This window comes from Cyclopterus lumpus, chromosome 5 (assembly GCF_009769545.1).
Source record: "Cyclopterus lumpus isolate fCycLum1 chromosome 5, fCycLum1.pri, whole genome shotgun sequence".
Lineage (NCBI taxonomy): Eukaryota > Metazoa > Chordata > Actinopteri > Perciformes > Cyclopteridae > Cyclopterus > Cyclopterus lumpus.
In genome coordinates this window covers 2,344,528-2,367,273 of record NC_046970.1, presented here as the reverse complement: position 1 = coordinate 2,367,273, position 22,746 = coordinate 2,344,528, and the positions used below count along the sequence as shown (strand labels likewise).

General features: G+C 46.3%; 2 protein-coding genes across 6 annotated transcripts; one reads left to right on the top strand and one right to left on the bottom strand.

Annotated features, from left to right (window-relative positions):
- Positions 1-608: 608 nt before the first annotated feature.
- tacc1 (transforming, acidic coiled-coil containing protein 1) lies at positions 609-22,746 on the top strand. Of its 4 annotated transcripts, none has more exons than XM_034531875.1 (14): positions 609-788; positions 12,721-12,818; positions 13,092-13,181; positions 14,380-16,291; positions 17,002-17,065; positions 17,433-17,622; positions 18,380-18,444; positions 18,851-18,970; positions 19,076-19,152; positions 19,276-19,319; positions 19,850-20,013; positions 20,110-20,216; positions 20,346-20,466; positions 21,096-22,746. In XM_034531875.1, exons 1-14 carry the CDS (start codon positions 718-720, stop codon positions 21,159-21,161), a joined length of 3,189 nt encoding a protein of 1,062 aa, XP_034387766.1. In that variant the 5' UTR covers positions 609-717; the 3' UTR covers positions 21,162-22,746. The 4 variants fall into 4 exon arrangements, with proteins under 4 accessions (XP_034387766.1, XP_034387768.1, XP_034387764.1 ...); XM_034531873.1 differs by lacking the exon at positions 609-788 and adding an exon at positions 10,832-11,380; XM_034531874.1 differs by lacking the exons at positions 609-788; positions 13,092-13,181 and adding an exon at positions 10,834-11,380.
- On the bottom strand, positions 1,126-7,880 carry aggf1 (angiogenic factor with G patch and FHA domains 1). 2 transcript variants are annotated; one of them, XM_034531879.1, is made up of 17 exons: positions 7,792-7,880; positions 7,644-7,705; positions 7,380-7,400; positions 7,147-7,349; positions 6,733-6,832; positions 6,440-6,639; positions 6,227-6,358; positions 4,591-4,791; positions 3,528-3,957; positions 3,237-3,345; positions 2,957-3,008; positions 2,766-2,867; positions 2,509-2,674; positions 2,255-2,334; positions 2,038-2,165; positions 1,852-1,951; positions 1,126-1,763 (listed from the first exon to the last, which is right to left on the bottom strand). In XM_034531879.1, the coding sequence occupies exons 3-17, from the start codon at positions 7,390-7,392 to the stop codon at positions 1,503-1,505; spliced, it is 2,277 nt and encodes a 758-aa protein (XP_034387770.1). In that variant the 5' UTR covers positions 7,393-7,400; positions 7,644-7,705; positions 7,792-7,880; the 3' UTR covers positions 1,126-1,502. The 2 variants fall into 2 exon arrangements, with proteins under 2 accessions (XP_034387770.1, XP_034387769.1); XM_034531878.1 differs by having other exon boundaries at positions 7,147-7,400.

Here is a 22,746-nt window from a genome sequence, read left to right as displayed (position 1 = left end):
CGCTAACCACGTTAGCCAGGTACGAGAAATAGGGCCCTGTTCTCGCTCCTTGACCTTTGACCTGAGTGCAGCCCAAAGCTAAAGAGCTGGAAAACAAAGGTGTCCTTATGAGAGCCAGAATAATGGTTTTAGTGAAACATTCCAGTTGGTTATATAGTAATATTGTGTCATCTCCAGTTCAGTTAAACCAGTTAGCTTATAGCACCTTTTTGAACATCCGAGTCATCCACATTAAAAACCCAGATTCAGCTTTCAACAGATTAAATGAGTTTATCATTATGACAACACGGCCTGTCCATAAATAGAACACAACTCTGGTGATTTTTCCTTGATTGACATAGAATCCCTTCACATTTGGCCCAATAACTCCTGAATAACCTGAATGTGTTCCTCTGAATGCTCCCGGCGTCGTGAACTGGTGCAGCCGGATCTCTCAAAGCCCTCATGAACTCATCACATTCTTTTCTTTTTTTATGGCCCGAGACTTTATACTCATTACAAGTTGGTCCCGCCCACTTTTATTGCTTCAGTATCAGCTGTGCAGTGTTTACCTCCAGTTAAGTTGAGGGGAGGAGATCTGAGGAGGGAGGGGCCACCTGTCAACAGAGAAGAAGAACCCTGACAAGCCACCGACGCACACACCGAGGACATGCCGGCTGGATAGAGGGAACACGCTGCTGGTCTGGTGGAGGCTTCGCGGCCGGAGAGACGATCACAATGGGGGGTAGCATGAGTCAGAAGACCGGCAGCCAGCAAGACAGCAAGAGGAGTCCCACCTTCAGGGCCATGTGAGTCACCTGTTGTCATTCATTCTTTGTAGAGGTGTGTTTACAGCCTCACTTGTGTGAACTTATACGGCGTCATCGTAAGGCGGTGAACGACAAGTTCTTTTCTCCATTTGGTGCGAGTTGCCTCGGTCCACGCGTACACTTGCAAATATTCACACACCCTCAGAGAGCCCAGATAAGACGGGCGACTGTTTGCTCACCGGCCTGAGATCAGGACATGTGTGTGTGTGTGTGTGTGTGTGTGTGTGGCTTTGGGCAAACACACTATAATGACAACAAACAGGAAACCTTTATGTGCAGCACTGGTTTGGTTGGGACACTGACGCCGAGCACTTTGATTGGTTTAAATGATCAGTTACAGTTTTTATTACAGTCGTTTAATCGCAGCATGATCTCATTGTGAGAAATATCGCTCCATTATGTCAATATCAGCGGCTCTGACCTCCGTGGACTGGACTCCACACTGACCCATCACACACACACACACACACACACACACACACACACTTCAGAGTTCTTGTTGGGACTGTAAACATTCCACACAGTTCACTTATGGAGAAGAAATAAAAACACAAACACAAATGGTAACAGTTACACTTCCTGTGAACTTCAGTAAGGTTGTGAGAACCCAGCTGGCATTCGATTGGTTGCCGGGGTCTCCGGCGCCGCCTCATGTGGAACGTATGGCTGCTCGGGCACGTCAGACCCCGTAGTTCATTCCCAACTGTGGTCGTTTGAGTCACAACTCGCTTGCGTGTTGGTGGTCTCCGTCTCCTCTTCTTTCACCCAGGCTTTGGGCGACTTGCTCTTCTGCGTTTTAAGTGACGCCGCGTCCGGCTGGCACGAGTCGGCAAACCTCTCGCGGGCTTTCTCCCAGTTCTTTTGGGACTTTGATTTGGTCACCGAGACGCAGTCCAGAGACATGGCGGCACCGGCCCCCAGACCCGACTGGGACTTTCGGATTTTCAACTGAATCTGTGGAGAAAGGAATGAGAAAGAAATCAAATCGTAGCGTTGGAGTCAAAACAGAATGTGCAAACGGGACGTCAGCAGATCGTCTTACCGGGTCTTTCATTCCAGTTCCCTCTTTACCCAGCCCCTCTCCTTTCTTCCAGCCCATCTTTTCCAGCATTTTCCGTCCTTTATTGACTTCGCTGATCTCCCTTTAAGAAGACGAGTGAGAGATATTACATGCCTACCGCTTCATCCATTTATCTCCTTCTTTAGTAATTAGTCTCGGCACACTTACTGATGAACGGAAGCGGGTGCATCGTCGCGTTGAAAAACTCCCTCGCTGCCCACCGTCTGTCGGCGAGACTGCGCTCGGTCCTGGTATCTGGGGTTCTTTAGAGCTTTGGCCTCCTCGTACTCGCTGCTCTGTTTACGCACAAGCACAGCGGAGAGAGAGGTGAGAGGCATGGAGAGACGCCGCGTTGAGCCGGCAGCTGCTGGTCCTGATGACTCACCTGCAGGCCATACTTTGCCTTCATCTGCTTCAGCTCCTTTTGTCTCAGTGCTTCTTTATCCTCTTTGGTGAGAGTGGGGCCTTTTGGGGAAACAGAGCAAAACTCTCATGGTTCTCATGTCTCCTAACATGATATAATAAGACGGCACAATTAGCGAACGCAATCTCACATGGAGCGTTTCAAACGTGTTCCGGTATCACTGCTGCATCGTGATTATCCAAACACAGTGTGCTTCTGTGGATGTGCCTTCTCACCTGTGTTCTCCTCTCTTCTGTGCTTGCTGAGGTGAGCCATCACCTGACCGGGCTCACAGCCATCACAGGTGTCTGTCCCCGAGTGGATGTGGAACGACAGCACCGTCTCGCCCATCTTTACCTCGTCGCCGTGCATCAGCGCGTGTGGCTCACATTTGGTTTTGGGCTGCAGAAGAAACGCAGAAGCATCGATGACTTAAATTGTTCAGTTGACGTTTTACGGCTTCTACTTAAGAGGCGACAGACACAATGCTGACCTGCAAGATCCTGTTGCCATTAATGACGGTTCCATTCTGGCTTCCCTGGTCCACCAGCATGTAGCCCTGCAGCTCGTGGTCGAAGTACACCTCGGCGTGGAGCTGCAACCAAAACACAGTTCAGTTAGGCACTTCAAATACACTAATTAATTATGAGATCACTGGGCAAACATTTAATTGGAGGGGGGTACCTTGCTGACTCCCATTTCTGGTATTCGGATTGCATGGTCCATGTCCTTCTCCCTGCAACAGAAGGACAGCAGGTTGTCTTCTTTATGACTCACCGAGAGATCAAATTCTCATGTTGTCATTAAGCGAGACATCACTTGTAGTCTCGCATGGCGGCATTTCTCAGTTCTAATCTAAAGCCACGTCACTCTGTCTACAGCGACGCGCGCGTTCCCTTTCTTGGTACAACAGTTTCAAACCGTGTGCCGATGTACGTCACGTACGGAAAAGGGGATCACAAACCTGCCGACGGTGGCTGGAGAGTCGGCTGTGATGATGAACAGAGTGCCCACCTGCAGGACCGGGGATCTGACCACCGTCACTCTTACACAGGGCGGCCAGATGTCTTTGGCTGCAAGAAAAATAAAACCTGTTGCATTGTCTAAAATGGCTAAAAACGTGAGGAACAAACGGCAGCTGACGATCTAAGAAGCTTTACGTTGCCACCAGATTAAAAACACATTTACCCAGGATTATGTTTTTTAGATGTCTGCCTTGAACACGCTCTAAAATGTGGCTGGTTCTTCCTCTCACCTTCATGACTCTGGGTCTCCATTTCTGACATTTCCTTGGAACTGGAGCTAGAAGATGATGAGACCGAGGGAATGGACTCCCACTCCTCTTTCTCCGACTCTGTGATCTCGCCCTCTTCCGGTTCGCTGTTGCCCTCGGAGTCGTCGCTCAAAGCCGGACTCTTTTTCTTCTTCGGCTTCTTTGACTTGGATTTCTTCCTTTTCCTCCTCGATCTATCCTTATCATCCTCATCATCAGAATCTGTTTTCTGCCTCTTCCTCTTTGATGACGTTTTGCTGCTCCCCTCTCTGCGTTTGGAGGAGTGTTTTCTGCGTGGAGCCACGTCTGGACTGCGAGACTTTCGTTTCAGTTTCGAGGACTTCTTCGTCGTTTTCCTTTCGACCCATTCAGTTTCTTCATCTTCCAACTTCACCTCATTGAATACGAGTTCCTGCCATCAGACAGTCAACAGTGAGGTTACCATCTCCAGTGACAGGGCAAGCTGGCTTTGTAGATCCCATTCACCTGGTCATGTCTGGCATTGATGTGTACCTGGTTTCAGTCTTCAAAGATAATTCACTATAGACCTCCACCAAATGGTATACCCTTCAGTAGTGGGGTATATTTCACTTATTGATGGGGTCCTCACTCACTTGAGAACTTGCTATAGACCCAACGAGACTGTGAATCATCACAGTCGATCTTGTTGTCACTAACCGACCCTGACACTAGTTTTAGTGTATTAGTAATGATTCATCCTATTAAAAATACTTTTTTCTGAATTGCTTATCAAGTTGGAATTAAAGGTGTACCTCTGTGGGAAGCAGTATTCCAGTAAGAAGAAATCTTCATTTTAGCCAATGAGTTAGTCACCTCTTGCACCTAGGTCAGAGGATAATCTTTTAGTCGTCTAACCTCAACTTAACACAAAGAAACAAGCATTTGAAGACTGAGACCAATAGTCACGAGTATTTGAAACATGAAGGCGTTTAAGGGGAACTACAAAGTCAAAAGCCAGCTGTCAGCCACACAGTATAACATGTACTTGTGTTATGCATCAATAAAGGATCCAGGTGTTTCATACCTTATTATCCTGGTGGGATGTTTTCTTGGACCCTTTCTTCAACTTCCTGCTTTTCTTTTCCCCGGTGCTCTTGTCTTGAACAGGCTCTGCAGCCGTTTGTACAGCGGGCACCTCGATCCTGGAGTGAAATTGGTATCGCCCACTCTCTGCATCAAAGCAGTAGTAAAAGCCTGTGTTGGCATCATAGTACAACTGACTGGCCTGCGGAAGAGAAACAAATAACATAAGCCGACTTGTACACAATGTCTGTCAGAGGAGAACAAAATAAATTAAAGCTGCGAGCAGCAATAAACGGGTCCTCGCTCACCCGCGCCGGTCGGGGGCGCCGGCGGGACGTCGACCCGCTCGGCCGAGAACGCGCGGCCTCCGGTCGTGCGTTTTACCGTTTGTCGCATAACCACGATATTCTTTTGCCAGTAGGTGGCGCGTCGACTGCGAGTGAAAATAGGCTCGTCGATATCCTCAGACCGCGACTCGAAACAAGCACACCGAGTTTGGGGCAGATTAGAGCAAGTCTAGTTGAGCCAGTAGGGGGCGCTTTGAGAATGTGAACATATACATGCATCATGTGTCTCTACGTGAAGTGTAGACCACTTTGTGTAAATTACATGTGAATCTGATGCATTTTTAGGCTTATTTGTTTTGGCCAGTAGGGGGCGCTTTAAGAATGTGAACAGATACAAGCATCACGTGTCTACGTGAAGTCTAGACCCCGTCATGTAAATTAAAATGTAAAAAAAAAAAAAAAAAAAGTGATGAAAAAATTTACCCTGGACTGGATTATTATTGGGTGAAAGCGACGTTTTTTTGCAGAATAATCAAGCTCAAGGCCTTCTGATCATCCTGGAAAGAAGAATGAAGTCGATTGGATTTTTTTTGTGGGAGATAACGTTAAATGTATAATGGCGAAATGTGCCAAAAACGAGCTAAAAACGGGCAACTTCGGCGAATTATTGTAGCGCCCCCTGGTGTTCAAATCGCACAAGATTTTGTTTAGCAAGTTAGGCATGCCATGTGCACTTAGGAAAAATGTCCCAATAGTGTTGACGCTATGAGCATTGAAAAACAAGACACGCCCCTGGGGTTCATTGGGACACAGATCTTTACCACAATGAGATATAAATAATCGGTTGACATATTCTAGGTCATCTGGCTTCAATGATTTGATTGATATCAGGTTTTGTTGATTTGGACCAAGCATCTAGTTAAGAAAGTCAATTAGGTGTTTTTCACAAAATTCAAAATGGCGGAAAAACTGAGTAGGCGGACCTTAGGGGTCTGAGAGGGTTTTTTGTAGAGCAAGTGAACATGTGTGAAAAATTTCAAGTCAATCGGACATTCTGGGTGAGGGGCGTCGCCGGTCAAAATTTTAGGGGGCGCTAGAGAGCAACTATGAATTGCAAAAATGTGACCCCTTGATCAGATGGCTATTTTCACCAAGCCTGACAAGCGTGCCAAATTTGAGCGGATTTCGTCGCTCGCAAATACCCCAAAATGCGCTCAATGTTCACGCTAACAAACTCAATAGGGTCTTCTCGGACTGACTTCGTCAGTCGCTCGGACCCTAACTAAATTGCCGCTACATTATTCACGTATAGACAACTTATTTTGACTAAAAAAAGTGTGTTTGACGAACCGAGTCGTAGTAGAAGCTCGTGCTGTGGTCGTAGTACATCCCGGTCGTCTCATCAAAGACGAACCCGGTTTGTGTCATAGCCTCTTCAGCAGTAGCCCTCAACATATCAGCGATGGATCCTCCGTTACCCTCCTGAAAGAGACAATGCCATTTAACAGTCATAACGTACGACACCACCACTTCTCCTTCAAGTGACCGTTTAACGAAACAAACCTCGGTTGTGGCTGCAACGCTGTCATCGGGGTTTGGGTTAGCGTTAGCATTAGCCGCTTGCACCGGTGTTGGAACCTCTGTTGCCTCGCTGCCATTAGCCGCCGCCGCCTCCTCCTCCGCGGCGGCTGTGTTCAGGCCGTCCTTCGTGTCTGAAGCCTCCGGGTTCTGAGAGTGGCCTCCGTAGTAGTAGTTGTAATAATCTGAGAAATATAGAAAGATGTGTTAATACAAAAAAAAAAAAAAAAGGGAAACGATCATGTAATATATTTAATATAAATACAAAATGAACACACCTGTTTCTGTCCACACATATTCTTCCGTCTGAGTTTCATTGTGCACTTTGTCTTTATCCTTCTTCTTCCGCTCATGAATCTCTGCACTCAGCTGGTCGACCTGGGAAAGAAAAAATGCATTTTAAATTAATTAATGAAGTTGCATAGTGTGTGTGTGTGTTTTTATGACTGCTCCCCAACATTGTGAGTTCTCACTTGCACTCATGTGCATGTTCTTATGTTGGGTCTGTTGCAATGCAGAGGATTTTGAAATATGAATGAATATTTTCTGATCAATAACTAACTAACCATCAAACTGTTGATGATATTTGATCATATTCAAGACAGTCTTGAAGTGACAGTGCATGTGCGTAACAACAGGGTTGTAGCTGGATGGACTCCCTTATATAAAGACCACCGGGTCCTCGTGCGCACCTGTTTCCGCAGGTCTTCGTTGTAGCTCTCGGTGCTCCGCTGCAGTCGGTCGGACTGGTTCAGCTGCTTCTGTAACTTGGACAGCTCGGCTCTGCAGTCGCGGAGCTCCCGCTTCAACGACTCCACTCGGAGCCGGAGCTCCGTCTCTTCGGGCTGCGCGTCGTTTTCTCCACCTCCGTTTTCTCCACCTCCGTTTTCTCCACCTCCGTTTTCTCCACCTTCGTTTTCTCCACCTTCGTTCTCCATCAGCTCAACTGAAAAGACGTCAACAGTCAACTTTGAAGCTGCTGCCTCCCGAGTATTAGCTGGAGTTGAAGGAGCTAGCGTTAGCTCCTCTAGCATGTCTGTTTCTGGAGGTTTTCTAGTTCGTTTTTAAAAACATTTTTTTTAAGATAGAGTAAACACAGAAGACTGTTACCTAACTAACCGATGACCTAACCGATGACCCTAGCCGCGTTAGCTTCGCGTTAGCTCCGGCTAGCTAGCTTCAGACTTACCGGTCGCGTCGTTTTCGTCTCTTTTTCAGTGAACTTCCTGTCCGCGCGACACGTGAGCCGATCTGAAAGTTGAAAATACACATTTTGTAACTATCCAGTGTTTCCGACACAATCGAGTACATGTTTTTGATGATAATGAGACAGTTACAGTTAAAACCGTGGTAATGTTTACTGGCCACCCTGCTCACAACCGCCATTTACTACGACGGAAGTACTTCCGGGTTCGGCGGACTTATTCTTCTTCGGCCTTTTTTCAAATCTGAACACGTGTCTGAAGAACTTTACTGCCACACATCGACAAACTAGTGCGTCCCAAACTTGCCCCCCCCCCCCCCCCCCATAAGTGTCTCCCCTTCTTTTTTTGGAATTAAATATAATATAATACATATACATATAAAATGTTAAGTTTTTCATTATAAAATAAACTTCCCAGTTTATTGTTCAGTTTGATTTACTGAAGAAACAATAATTATATATGGTATGATAAATTGATAGATGTCATCACAATGTGCATTGGGTGTGAACTTTTTAAGCATGTTGAATATAAATGTATAAGTGTAATATCAATGTGTTCGTTAAGTATTTCAATTGAGGATATATTGAAGTGCGCTATGCACTTTCACCGCTAGATGTCGCTGCAACACAATGGTTCAGCTCAGAGTGAACCTACGGGAAACGATGAGATGTATGAGGAGCCTACTTTTCTAACCTGAGGAGGTAGTTTACTCATCTCTGGCAGGATGTGGTCATCACTTTAAGTCAAAGCCAAACGTGTTCAGCAAGTATCTCGCTGCTATTTGATAAGTGTTCATCTCACACGGTTCATATTGGCTGTCAGAGCCATTTGAGTGTCCCTCAAGGCAAATGTCAGGACTACTGCATGCTAACTTATTGCACACATCACCTCTCTCATGTGCTCCACTTGTCCTTCCTCTTCCACCTGTTCCTCAAACACACACAAATATCACACAAATATTATTCTGGTCACATGTTTGATCCACTTCCTCCCTCTATGTGTGTCTGCACTTATTTCAGGCTCCAGAGGATGGCCTGTTGTATAATAATGCCCCCCCCCCCCCCTTCCCCCTGTTGTCCTCTACAAATGAAATTGTCTCTATTTATGGCGAGAGGGCACAGTATGATACTGTAGACGCAGCACAGTGTAATTATATCATGTGCTTGTGTGCAAATATTATCTCTGCTTTCTTTTCGACTCTTGAGCTGTGAAGTTAGAGGGAAACTTTGTCACAACAATATTGTTACTGGATTAATTATTACGCTTCACACGGACACTGTGGATGTGTCACCGGTCACATTTAGGGCAGAATTTGCGTTGCTGCGTCAGCTGAGAAAAAGGTTCACGATGAAGGCCCGAGTTGTTGTTTTCCTTGTTTCTGTTTCCATAACATTGCTATTGGGTTCCTCCCACTGTGTTTGAAATCTGAGCTCTTTTCAGTTCTATTTGGATTTGAGTGCAGCGTCGGACTCCTTGGCAGGACCTCTGGTGGCGGCAGAATGTCTTTTATCTGGAGACCTACCGACGGTTACTGGTCCCGTTTTGAGACGGTGCTCAGTTCAAGTTTCCTTTGTGTGTTTGTTAAAAAAAAAGAGCTGGAAACGAAGAGTTATGAGCTTATGTTAGGGATGGTTATGGAAACCCTCTCTTATGTCACCCACACATCCATGGCTACCATGAGTTGTTACTGGCCCCCTCACTATGGTGCAGGAAGTCATTTGAAATAAACTGAGAATTTGAAAACAGAGATGAATGCCCCTTTTCTTTTTCAATTTATTGTGGAAAAATAACCTCCACAAATTCAGAAAACACACCACGATAACACCTTCCCTTTTCTTCCCATGCGTTGTAGCTTTGTCTATTACTCAGATATGACCTCAGTGTCGATCAAAGATTATTGACGAGGACAATACTAATCTTTTGTTCTAATACGCCTTCTGAGGAGCTCCACTGTGGCTCAGTGGCTTCCAAAATAGACCGGCCTAGCGTTTTATTTTTATTTTTCAATCCTGACCCTAAAATAAAGGCACAAATGGATCCAGTGATGTTCTCTCTGTACTCCTCCACCCTGCACATGGTCAAAGCAAGCAGGGGTCCCCCTCATCCTCACCTCAGCCTCAAGCCCATGCAGACCCAGACATAAATACATGGGCGGAGGACAAACTCCTCCCTTGCTGGTCCAGTGTGGAAACTCTGAGCCTGACGGAGGCTTGTGTGTCTCTGTTCCTCCATCGGAATTTGGGAGGAGTTTAGCTGCTAGTGTGGCCAAAACCTGAAGGAGGAGTGCATGGAGTTAGAAAACAATACGCAGAGGACGCATCCACATGTTATACGCCAAGGCATGCAAAACAAAGGAAACATCACGTGCATGTGTTCTTAAGCCACGTTGAAGCTCTGCTCTGAGTTTCACTTCAACTCACATATCAAAATGATGACGTTTTAAGAAGATTTGCAATATGTGTCTGATTCTCCGAGCCTTGGATTCTCAGACAGGAAGTATATGGAGAATAAAAGGAGACTTGAAGGTGCACACAGAAGAGGAGGCCTCACCAGCAGCTACTGGAAAGGTTCTGTCTGACCAGGTGGATTTAAACCAGAGGCCCAGAAAAATAGAAATAGCCCAATCACCTGCATTAGCGTCTGTAATAAATAACTTGTAGCTGTGTTTCTGTCTTCTTCCATATGCTGTTTTTACAAATTTCCCCCTGTGGATGAATAAAGTATCGTATCTTATCTTTTGTATATCAAGGGTCTTTGTGGAGGTATTTCACTCACATCTGGAGTAATGTCACGCTTTCCTCTCCTCAACAACACGTGTCAGATGCAACAATGGTTGTTTGTTTTTTTACCATTGTGCTTCCTTGTGTGTTCAGTGGTCTGAACTGCTACCCAGACAGGTAGATCTCCTGGGGCCCTGCAACAGAACCGGTTCCCCTGGTCCTGCAGGCCTGCCCCTGGATGGTAGCTGTTCCCCAGCCTGGGGGAGCAAAGCCGGCTTAGAGGTCGAGCCCGACATTCCTATAGCCTCTCTCTGGGCTATAAACTGTGGAGGCCCTCCAGCCCAGCTCCTCCTCCACCTTCTGTGTTTGTTTTTCGACTCCCTCCTCCTGCTTCGGAGTGACAGGACCGTACCATTCTCCGACCGCAGGGGAGCTCCTTCAGTGGAGCGACGAGGAGCCGCGTTCCCTTGGAGGGCTTCACGCGTCCGGCTCCCCCGCGCGGTGCGGCGCGTCCGTGGACCAGCCCGAGGTGGAGGAGGGGGGGTGAAGCCCAGCTGATCAGACCAGAGGCAGGAGCGTGACCAGGAACATTACAAGAGAGGGTCAGAGGAAGCAGCTGAAGTCTTTGTGATTTTTAAGACGGAGAATACACAAATATAGAAGAGTGGCGCAGAACATGTCTCCTCCCGTCACGGGGCTCCGGGAACTGGTGTGAGGAGGAGGAGAAGCTCCGTGGGAGACGTGAGCGCTGCTGACAGGGTGGACCTCTGAGGAACACGGCTCAGTCGGGCTCTGGACACCTTTCCAGCCGGTCTCTGAGTCCACGGAGCAGAGGGAGAGATGTCTTGGCTGTCACCTGTGTCATGGGCCAAATGGACGTGGACGGCGGTGAGAGGGGGGGAGGGAGAGGAGGAGGAAGAGGGGCAGGAGGCCAGCGAGCCGAGGGAGCAACGTGGAGAGGAAGATGAGGAGGAGGAGGAGGAGAGATCTCAAGGCTGCAGGCAAGTGTTGTGCTGGACCCCGAGACTCCTGAACAGGAGGAGGTGTTGTCACGTGGACGAAGAGGAACAGGAGCACTGTTTGTTGTTCCTGCATCAACATTGTTTTTGTTTGCATGCAGATGTGTCCACTGTGTGTTGTTGTTGTTGTTGTTGTTGTTGAATGTTTTTCTCAGCCACACTGACGTTACCTCTTCATTACTCACACAGCACTGCTGTCGGGTTTATTTTAATGACGTAATCATTGCTCACTAACGTGACACGTGGTGCAGGCATTGTGTCCTTATTCTCTTATTCTGCCTCTCTGATATTATTCTGTAAAGTGTGTGTGTGTGTGTGTGTGTGTGTGTGTGTGTGTGTCGTCTGCACATGTTATTGCCCACATCCATGTATGTTTACTATCCATGCAGTTATCTAACCAATCACATCAATATCTCACTACATGTTACTCGACTTACATAATAAGTGATCAGATCAAATTGATTGTTGCTGCTCTACAATTTGTATTTGTAGAGCAGTATATGTATTTATATATATATATGTGTGTGTATATATATACTATATATGTATGTGTATATATATATGTATTTATATATATATATATATATATATATATATATATATATATATATATATATATATATATATATATGTGTGTGTGTGTATATATATGTATATATGTATTTATGTATTTATATATATGTATATATATGTGTGTGTGTGTATATATACATATATATATACATATGTATTTATATATGTATTTATATATATATGAAATAGTTTGTGTGGTGCAGTCTCAGACTGTGTGGTGCTCGAGATGTGACAGGAAAGAGTGGGCCGTCCTATTTCCTCTTTCTCTCTCTCTCTCTCTCTCTCTCTCTCTCTCTCTCTCTCTCTTACTTCATCTTTTTCTTTCCCTCCAGTGCAGAGTTGCCAAATCTCAATGCAACACCAGAGGAAGAGTATTCGGCGTAATATCGACAGTCGAAACTTAGTCAAAATATAAAAATGTGTATATCAAGATTATACTCGGTGAACTTCAGATGTGTATCCACAACAGTATGTATGCTCTGTTATATCATCCTTATGATGACCATCCCTCTTCAGTTGAACTGCAGTGAGGAGAGTTGATGTGAAGAAACAGAAATTAAGAATTGCATTTGTTCAAAATATAATATACTTGCATAATGCACATTTTAAGGCAGTTGTCTCCCAGCCCTTTGCTTGTATAGTGCCAGTATACAGTAGTTATGATTACTTCTCTTCAGTCCTCCGGCTTCCTCGTGTTTTGAATGTTTTGGAAAGTTCACGCTCTCTCTCTCCGTCTCTGGTTTCCACAGCTCTGACTCAGAGGGTCAGTTTGCCACTCCTGAAGCTGCCACTCCGGTCCACGGCCCTCCAGCCTTCCCTGGAGAGCTGGAGAACAACAACGACACAGGTGAGAGAGAGAGAGAGAGAGAGAGAGAGGAGAGGAGAGGAGAGAGAGGGAGAGGGAGAGAGAGAGAGATGTGGTTTCAGAGTGTCCCTCCTGGAAGTTGCCATGGAAACTAGAGTCTCGATGTTCAGCCATCACGTGCCAGCACATGTGTTTGTCTTGATCAACTAAAGAAAGTAAAAGAAATGGGCCAACTGCTTCGTCTTTTAAGTGTAAAAAATAATCTTTTAAAATAGTAAACGTGAAGTCCACGGCTGTGTCTGCGTGGTTCTTCAGGTCCACCAGAGGAACTGGATCCACGTGCACCTTTTTTAAGGAATGTACCTCCCCCCTGCATTTCAGCCTTCAGTTGCTCACCCATGCTCGGTATGTAAGACACACTGGGTTTGGGGTGTGATGATGGCAGAAGCGTCGTCATTGTCCTATGAATCCCAGAGAGGAGGAGCCGACAGCGGAGTGTGGGAATGACCTTCGCTCTGGTATTCAACAGGTTCAACAGAAGCTCTGGTTTGGCCCTCGGTTCTGGTCTGGTAACGGATCGAGGTCACAATGAGGACTGAACCGAGCTGGTTATCGAGATGAAAACCACCACGAAGGTTAAAAGGTTTAAAGACGATGCTAAAATAATAATACATAATAAATCCAACGAGCTCTTATAGAAGTGTACTTTGTGAAGGTCGACCGGTAAGACGCGAGCAGGGAGTTCCCTTTTGTTTCAAACATCCTCTCTGCAGCGCTGCAGCCGCGAGCCCGCAGGAAGCGTCTTTGTGTGTCCACACATTGTGTGTCTGGGCACACCTGACGCCTCCATTAGACCAGCTTCACATGGTTATACATATTTAACACATAATTGAGGACATTGACAGATTGATACTTGAGGATTATTTTGCTACTTTGTTGTAATACTATGTTGCATTGTAATAACATTGGCTTTAGGTTCAGAGACAATCATTTATATTATATGTGTTTTTGGCTGGAAACAATAACTAGCACAGGGGCACACGCAACACCTTTTACATATTAAAATCATATATATCATAATAATTCATTTTATCAATCAAATTAGACCATGTGTTTTGAATCGTGAGCTTCGTGGCTGCTGTGAGAGTGAGAGAACATCTCTTCTCTGGATCTAAACCACGAGGACGTGTCTGTCTGGGCGCCTTGGCTGCAGGAATCCTTTGAAGACACTGGCAGCGTGCTCCTGTGTGTGTGTGTGTGTGTGGAAGTCGTCTCCTAGCAACGTAAGATGACAGGAGGATGATGAGTGTGACGGCACACTGAAATATGTTGATGTGTCAAAAGGTTCCCTCGGGGCAATACTTCCTCCACAGAGGCCGCCGCCCCTTTTGTCTTAAACGCGACTTGAAATGCACCGCTTGATTTTAGATGTCGTGGCCCTCAGTCAGACGTTGCCATGGCAACGGCAGCCGTAGGGGAGCCAGCCAACCAGATGTCACCAACACCTGAGTTTGGCGTGCATTTTAAAGTGTGCGTGCATTTTAAAATGTTGCATTATGAATAGTTTTTGGTTATTTCTGGTTTTCTTCTTCTTCTTCTTCAGATGTGGACCAGGAGGAACAGTTGATAGTGACTGCTCCGGTTTGGGATCAGGATCTTTTCCGCAGCCACAACATGGGTCAAGATGAGCCTGCAGTGCCCATGGGTGCACCACTGGAAGTCCACATCCAGACCCTGGAAGCAGAACAATCGGAGAACCTTCCAGAAGTCTTGGGCTCTGGGCCTGTTCTCGTTCCACCCTCACTGAAGGAAATGGCTGAAGTGGCCAAACCCACAGAGCCATCCCAAGCCCCAGTCCCCATCCTAGTTGCAGATCCTGTCCCAGATGTGGCTCCAGCCCAAGCTCCTGCTCCTGCTCCAGCTCCAGCTCCAGCTCCAGCTCTAGCTCCAGCCCATGCTCCTACTCCAACTCAAGAACCAGACTCAGTCCTTACCAGGAAACATGCAGTCAGTCCAGCTCCAGCTCCAGCCCAAGTTCCAGCCCAAGCTCCAGCTCCAGCTCCAGCTCCAGCTCCAGCCCATGCTCCTACTCCAGCTCAAGAACCAGACTCAGTCCATACCAGCAAACCTGCAGTCAGTCCAGCTCTAGCTCCAGCTTTAGCTCCAGCTCCAGCTCAAGAACCAGACTCAGTCCTTAGCAGTGAACATGCAGTCAGTCCTGCTCCAGGTTCTGCTCCTGCTCCTGCTCCTGCTCCTGCTCTAGGTCCAGGTCCTGCTCTAGCTCAAGAACCAGACTCAGTCCTTAGCAGTGAACCTGCAGTCAGTCCTGCTCCAGGTTCTGCTCCTGCTCCTGCTCTAGGTCCTGGTCCTGGTCCTGCTCTAGCTCAAGAACCAGACTCAGTCCTTAGCAGTGAACATGCAGTCAGTCCAGCTCTAGAGCCCCCTGAGCAGAAACCTCTTGCTGAACCAGAACCACTGTGCAATGTCCGGGACCAGACCGAGCCTGCTCAAAAGACTAAAACCAGCAAGCCTAAGCCTCCACCCCTGAAGGTAAAGGCCTCGCTGAACGAGCTCGCCCAAACAAATGAGGAACAAGAACTTCCTGTCCCCGCGGCCACTTACAACTTTGACCCCGACCAGCTGGATGACAGCTTCAACCCGTTCAACTGCGGAGGATCCAAAATCCAGAACTCTCCCCCGCCGTTCGGTTCAGGTTCTGTTCCCAGACCGGAGCCGATCGGTGGCCCCTCGCCTGTGTATGAGGCCAGCTTGGCAGCTTCAGCAGAGGCAGAGATGACGGAGTCCTCGTCGGAGGCCAAGTCTGTGATGCTTGAGTTCGGTCTGGATGGGGGGGCGGTCAGCAAGCCCCCCCCGAGGAGGTTAGGTGTTAGAAAGTCAACCGGCAAGCTCACAGCTAAGAGGCAGAAGGCCAAAGGATCTGAGGCTCCCTGCAAACCTGCAGCAGAGCCCACAGACCCAGAACCAGGTTCTCAACCAGCGTCGGAACCAGTTTCTCCACCAGCATCAGAACCAGTTTCTCCACCAGCATCAGAACCAGTTTGTCAACCAGCATCAGAACCAGTTTCTCCACCAGCATCAGAACCAGTTTCTCCACCAGCATCAGAACCAGTTTCTCCACCAGCATCCGAACCAGTTCCGGATCTTCTTCCAGAAACTCCTTTGCCAGTGTCGGACTCTTCTGCTCCTCTGAACCTCGATGACATTCCTATTCCTAAGTCGGGAACATATAACTTTGACCCGAGTCAGTGGGACGACCCCAACTTCAATCCGTTTGGCAGCAACAGTGCGACGAGCGGCTCTCCGGTTCCCCCAAAGAGCTCCTGCAGCTTCGATCCCAACACTTTCGATGACTCTGCGGACCCTTTCAAACCCTCGAAACCCACGAGCGGCGAGGACGCGTCCGGCGGCGCCCCTCAGCCGCAGAAGAAGGTGAAAGACGGCGGCAGAAAGAAAGTGAGGCCGGTTCCCAAGAAAAGCCCAGAGAAGACGATCACGTGAGTTTTGAGGTCGTAACGTAATCACCGATATTAAAATTCAGACGTCATTATATTCAGTTCATATGTCATTTTAGGTTTAGATTCTCTCCACTGAGCTTCCTCTTCTTTGGCTTTTGCTTCATACTTCACACGAGGCCGTTGGGTGTAAATCCCAAACAGGTTCCATCGAGTCTCTAGAAGTTCTTCTGCAGCCGTTTGGACTCATTCAGCTTCTCTCTGTCGGCAGCTTGTGTTGACGCGACATTTGAATATGAACGCAATGAGCTGCTGAACGCCTCCAGTCACTCACACGCTCTCCTTTGTCTCTTCCTCCCGATCTGTTTCACCCTCCTCGCATCCACGTCCCCTTCATTCTGCATCCTACCTCCTCTTGTCTGTTACGCAACGCCTCAACCGCCGCTTTCGTCTCCTTCTGCTCGCCCCAGGACATCTGAAGTCAAGTTTCTCTGTTTTCTGTTGTAAGTACCCTCACTGGGTCCCGCGTCGCTGTCGACGTAGCGTGTGCTGCCGGAGCCCGCTGATGGATGAGCGTGTGTGGGGGAGTCCTTCACGAGGCCACAGCATCATCAAGTGAACACTAGAGGGGTTGTGTGTGTGTAGCTCACCTGTTGTGAGAGCTCATAAGGCACAGAAATACAGGAGGAAGAGGAACCACTGCTATTGGATCTCTATGTTCTGACACTTGTTGCTTTGTCCTTGTTTTGTAGGAATCCCTGTAAAGTTCAGAAATACGAGGAGAGCCCGTCCTTGGTGCTCGACGTGTGCAGTCAGGTAACGTGTCACTGCAGTCTAACCTCTGGGCCTCACCACACACACACACACACACACACACACACACACACACACACACACACACACAAGCTGACCGGTGCATCAGCAGCGGCTCCAGCTCTGCAGCGCTGCGTTGGCATGGCGACAGACGTGTGACTTATAACTGCAGTCAAATATAAGTCTGTATTTGCCCTCAACATCATCACCTCCTGCATGCTGAAGGATGGCGTCCTGAGAGTCTCTCAGAGGACGTAGAGTGACAGTGTGTCCCAGAGGCCCAGTCCCGTTAATGCTGCTTAAGACTCAATGTGTTTTAATCCTGTATTTATATTCTAATGTGGATCCTATGTTCCTCCCTCCTCTCCAGGAGGAGGATGAGGAGGTGGCTCACACCCCAGAGATCACTCAGCGGGTTCATCACGCCACCGATGAGGAGAAGCTTGCCTCCACCGGCATGAAGGGCCAGCCGACCAACAGCCAGGAGGAGAGAGGAGAGCCCGACTGCCCGAGAGCGCCTGCCAAGAAGCATCCAATCCACGATGTTTATTTTATGGATGGTATGCTTAGATCTTCACAAAGAGTGAAAGAGTCTTTTGGCTCCACAGACGTCAGATCATGACTGACCCATGCTCAAGATTTCCCCTTCAGGACCTGTTTGTTTTTATTCTGTGAAACAAACAGCACAAGTAGACTTAATAATGATATCGATAGCCATGATATCTGGTCTCATTTGTTCCATCTGACCTTCTAAATCCACTTGTGATGTATTAGGAGTATTTTATTAACGGTGTTAAAGTTGAGATCCATTGAAAAAAACTTTAAAATCACATCCCCGGTCATATTGTACCCCTGTTTAACACCATATGCAAAAACAAATAGGAAGAAAAGAAAATCAACTTTCATCTCAAAATTCAATGTTTTTCTGTAAAAATAAATATGAAATGTGCAATTTCAACCAACAATAACACAACATCCACCCGTCAATCAATCTGCAACTAGAGGGGTCCGTTTCAACGGGATGAAACGTAAACTGGGAGCAAGGAGAGGGATTCAGCTGCATCGTTGTGACTCAGTTGGAGTATTATTAGACTCTGCAATGCCCCGAGAATGTGTCAAACTTTATGTCGGAATAAAATGGAGCATGCATGCTCAGCAAAACCCTGTCCCAGATATTAGAAAAGTTATACGTGTTACACTGGGGAGCAAATGTTTCCCCGTCGCACCGTCTTTTCAGTGAGGAAACAAGAGCATTTGGTGCAGTTACCAGTTGTCACGTGTCGTTGAATTGTGTGTGTTTTTGTCTCTCCTCAAAAGGTCCGGACAGTAAGAGTACAGCTCACCAGGAGGAGGAGGACACCTGCAGCCTGATGGATGATCTGGTGAGTGGACCATAGGACCCCCAGGGAGGGAGCGGGAGGAGTATCCACACATGGCCGCCTTGTTTTGCAGCTTTTCACCTCATTTAGTAAGAAGATAGTTTAGCCAATGACTATTTCAGACTCTTTTATTTTTCACACAGGGAATGTGTTGCTCTCTTTAATCCCAATAGCTATTTTGCTTAATGTTTTACTTGCATAATATTTCTCTAAGGTAACCACACTCGCACCTCCCAGGTTATACAAATATTTAGTCAAATCGACACACACGTGCAAACTGTTTCTTTTTCCCAGAGTGCACCTTGCGAAGACATCGTTGTGATCCTGAAATGAAAAAGTTAAAGATGGTGTGTGACAAAGTGTACGGATCGTGGATGTTCCCACAGTGTGTGCTCCGCATGCTCCACAGAGTGAGGTGTCCACGAAGCACACGACCAAGATGTCCGGCGGGGACGTCCGGGACCCAGCAGCCCCGTCCCCTCTGAGTGAGATGGACAAGGCCGGGGTGCTCGCCCTCATCCGAGAGGAGGTGTGTCCCCGTCAGAGCGGCTCTCATCCGATCACGTGAATCATCTCGACGGTTCATTTTATTGATCTTAACGCGTGCCTCGTCCTTTTCCCGTCTTCCAATCAGATCATCACGAAAGAGATCGAGGTCAACGAGTGGAAGAGGAAGTACGAGGAGAGCAGGACTGAGGTTTTGGAGATGAGGTGTGGAACGTCACCGGTTCTCTCGAACCGTTTTGAACCGGTGTGAATGTGTGTTGTCGATACAGATCGATACAATAGAGATAAAGCTGACACGTGTTGCACTTTCTGTTTTTATCTTGACAGGAAAATAGTGACAGAGTATGAGAAAACAGTTGCACAGATGATCGGTAAGTTGCTGCCACCTGGTGGCGGAAAAGTGTACACGCGTCTGCTTAACGTGTGTGTGCGTGTGTGTGTGTGTGTGTGTGCGTGTGTGCGTGTGTGTGTTTTTACGACTGCTCCCCAACATTGTGAGTCCTCACTTGAAACGTGCATGTTCTTATGTTGGGTCTGTTGCAATGCAGATGATTGTGAAATATGATGAATGAATACTTGTGATCAATAACTAACTGTTTATGATATTTGATAATGTTCAATTCCTTTTATTATGAGGTGGAGATGACCTCCTTAAATCTGGACCGTTTACCTTTTTAGAATAAGAAAGGAGCCTTGATAACGTAATGACCCTTTATCTTTATTCTTATGTTATATGCAGTGAATGACACCAGCTGACAGGAAGTGAACACAGGCCCAAGCTGTTGCCATGCCCACCGTCATGCCCACATGTATTTCATCTATAAGATGGCTTCTGACTGCGTGGTCGGGTTCAGTCTGCAGACACAGCCTTTAAACCTTCTGACTCCTGTGTTGGTTGCAGAGGACGAGCAGCAGCAGAAGTCCTTGTCCTGCAGTAAGTCCGTCAGGCAGCTGACCGCCGAGAGGGACCAGGCCATCGCCGACCTCAACTCGGTGGAGCGCTCCTTCGCCGACCTCTTCAGGAGGTACGAGAACATGAAGGGAGTCCTGGAGGGCTTCAAGAAGGTCAGTAGAGCTCCGGCGAGAATCTCGGGGGGGGGGGGGGATGCTCTCCAGCGCTCTCCAGTTTCACTGAGATGTTCTCCACGTGCATCTCTGCAGAACGAGGAGGTGCTGAAGAAGTGCGCCCAGGACTACCTGATGCGGATCAAGCAGGAGGAGCAGCGGTACCAAACCCTCAAGGTGCACGCTGAGGAGAAACTGGACAAGTGAGCTTCCATGTCCACGGGGGCGGGGCTTCCTGGGTGTCCACGATGGAAGTTCTTCTTTAATGTTGACGACCTCTCTCTCTCTCTCTCTCTCTCTCTCTCTCTCTCTCTCTCTCGCGTCCCTCACAGGGCGAACGAGGACATCGCACAGGTGCGTGCCAAGGCCAACTCGGAGAGCGTGGCCCTCGGCGCCAGCCTGAGGAAGGAGCAGATGAAGGCGGAGTCGCTTGAAAGAGCCGTCCATCAAAAGGTAGGGTGAGGGAAACATGATGTTAAAGGGCTGGAAGAGCACTCTGAGACAGTTTATTTTATTTTGTATTAATGAAAATTAACCTCTCTGGCTAACTCTTTTTTTTTTTTTTTTACTGTTGATTGGTGTGCATTGTCTCTGCAGAATATGCAAATAAAGTACATTTAAAAAGATAATGTGTCACACCTGTGGTAAGGTTACTGTGCCATTGTTTAAGCTTAAGAGCATAACTCACAGGTTTCTGGTCCCTTCTTTGTTTTCTTTCTAAGTGAACGTGATAAATGTCCTCCAATCAGCCCTTTTCTTTCTTTCTGCTCTGGAAAAGCATCTTATATATATGTCCGATAGATTTATGGCTAAATGCCACTCGTATGGTCCTGTACAATCTCAGAAAATGAATAATAAAATGCGGATGAATGGTTTAATTGCAGTGTTTTCAAAAGGGCAGATTTTTAGAAATGCTCTTCTGGTGCGATATCTACCACTAGGTGACAGTGTTTCATTTAAAGACACGTTAGCTTCCCTGAGCTAGCTGAATGCTGCAGGTGTGCAGTCTTCTACTGTACCTGTGCAGCTTGTTTCTGTCCTGACACTGTGGTTTAATCTCTCTCTCTCTCTCTCTCTCTCAGAATCAAGAGATCGAGGAGCTCACGAAGATATGCGATGAACTGATCGCCAAGCTGGGGACCGACTAAGAGGCCTTTTAATGAAACTCAGAGCATCGTGTAAATACTGTTTACATGTTTATGAAAACAACATTTGAACTACAGGCGGTTGCTCTTTTCAGACTGAAACATGAAAACAGAGCAATCGTGTTTTATATTGTGAAGCATGAACAGAGTTATCATGAGGTATTTAAGATTTTGAAGGAGATTTATTGAGCTTTGGCTAAAGATTTACAGGAAATAAGGTGGAAACTAAGGGAAAGATGACGTGTGCAGCTCAGACATCTTTTAGCCCATTAAAGCACAGACATCTTTTAACACATTAAAGCACAGACATCTTTTAACATGTTAAAGCACAGACATCTTTTAGCCCATTAAAGCACAGACATCTTTTAACACATTAAAGCACAGACATCTTTTAGCCCATTAAAGCACAGACATCTTTTAACACATTAAAGCACAGACATCTTTTAGCCCATTAAAGCACAGACATCTTTTAACACATTAAAGCACAGACATCTTTTAACATGTTAAAGCACAGACATCTTTTAGCCCATTAAAGCACAGACATCTTTTAACATGTTAAAGCACAGACATCTGTTAACACATTAAAGCACAGACATCTTTTAACACATCTGTTAACACATTAAAGCACAGACATCTTTTAACACATTAAAGCACAGACATCTTTTAACACATTAAAGCACAGACATCTTTTAACACATTAAAGCACAGACATCTTTTAACATGTTAAAGCACAGACATCTTTTAACACATTAAAGCACAGACATCTTTTAACACATTAAAGCACAGACATCTTTTAACACATTAAAGCACAGACATCGTTTAGCCCATTAAAGCACAGACATCTTTTAACACATTAAAGCACAGACATCTTTTAACACATTAAAGCACAGACATCTTTTAACACATTAAAGCACAGACATCGTTTAGCCCATTAAAATATATTTTAGCGCATCTTAAATCTAAAATATATATAATATGAAGAGCGCTTAAGAAAATCTTAAATTATGTTGCGTAATAATATTAATTTGATGGTGGTTTGACGGTGATGAAACTTTGCTCTTATAATTCTGTAATATTAAATACTTTTTTTTGCTCTGAAAGTTAGAAACAATCTGTTGTTGCCATGTAGATCTTTTTGGATTGTATTGATATTTTATGTAAGCCCAAATGTTGCTGTGCCTTTATGTAGTCTATTTTGTAAAAAAGGAAAAGTCTTGGTTCGTTCATGCTGTTGTTTCCAAACGTTGTGGCCAAAGTGCGCTGTATACAAATCGATATATAAACACACATATTTTATGATCGAAAGCATCCTCAACAACATAAGGACTTTGCTGTTTCAGATATTAAGGACAGATTCTGGAAGCCTTGTTCCACGTCAGCACAATCAAATGCCAAATGTCCCGTCCTCGTGGTGTTACGTCATCTGAAGGTGCTTTTCAATGCACGTGCATTGTTAAAGTAAAATACGTGTACATTTGATACTTTATTGTTCTTAATATTTGTAAAATTGAAGAACTAAGTGTACCCAGATTGTATGTTAACGTCTATATTTTGTGCATTCCTGAATAAATGGTTCAAATGTAATTAA

Bases quoted from the DNA above. Each gene is read 5' to 3' on its own strand.
- aggf1 (XM_034531878.1), bottom strand. From the start codon at position 7,392: ATGGAGAACGAAGGTGGAGAAAACGAAGGTGGAGAAAACGGAGGTGGA. The intron at 3,009-3,236 runs GTTTGTGATCCC...CTTCTGTTGCAG, and splicing joins TCTCCAGCCACCGTCGGCAG to GGAGAAGGACATGGACCATG. The intron at 2,166-2,254 runs GTGAGTCATCAG...GTGCGTAAACAG, and splicing joins AGGCAAAGTATGGCCTGCAG to AGCAGCGAGTACGAGGAGGC.
- tacc1 (XM_034531873.1), top strand. From the start codon at position 11,220: ATGTCTTGGCTGTCACCTGTGTCATGGGCCAAATGGACGTGGACGGCG. The intron at 12,819-13,091 runs GTGAGAGAGAGA...GTGGTTCTTCAG, and splicing joins GGAGAACAACAACGACACAG to GTCCACCAGAGGAACTGGAT. The intron at 19,320-19,849 runs GTAAGTTGCTGC...TGTTGGTTGCAG, and splicing joins AACAGTTGCACAGATGATCG to AGGACGAGCAGCAGCAGAAG.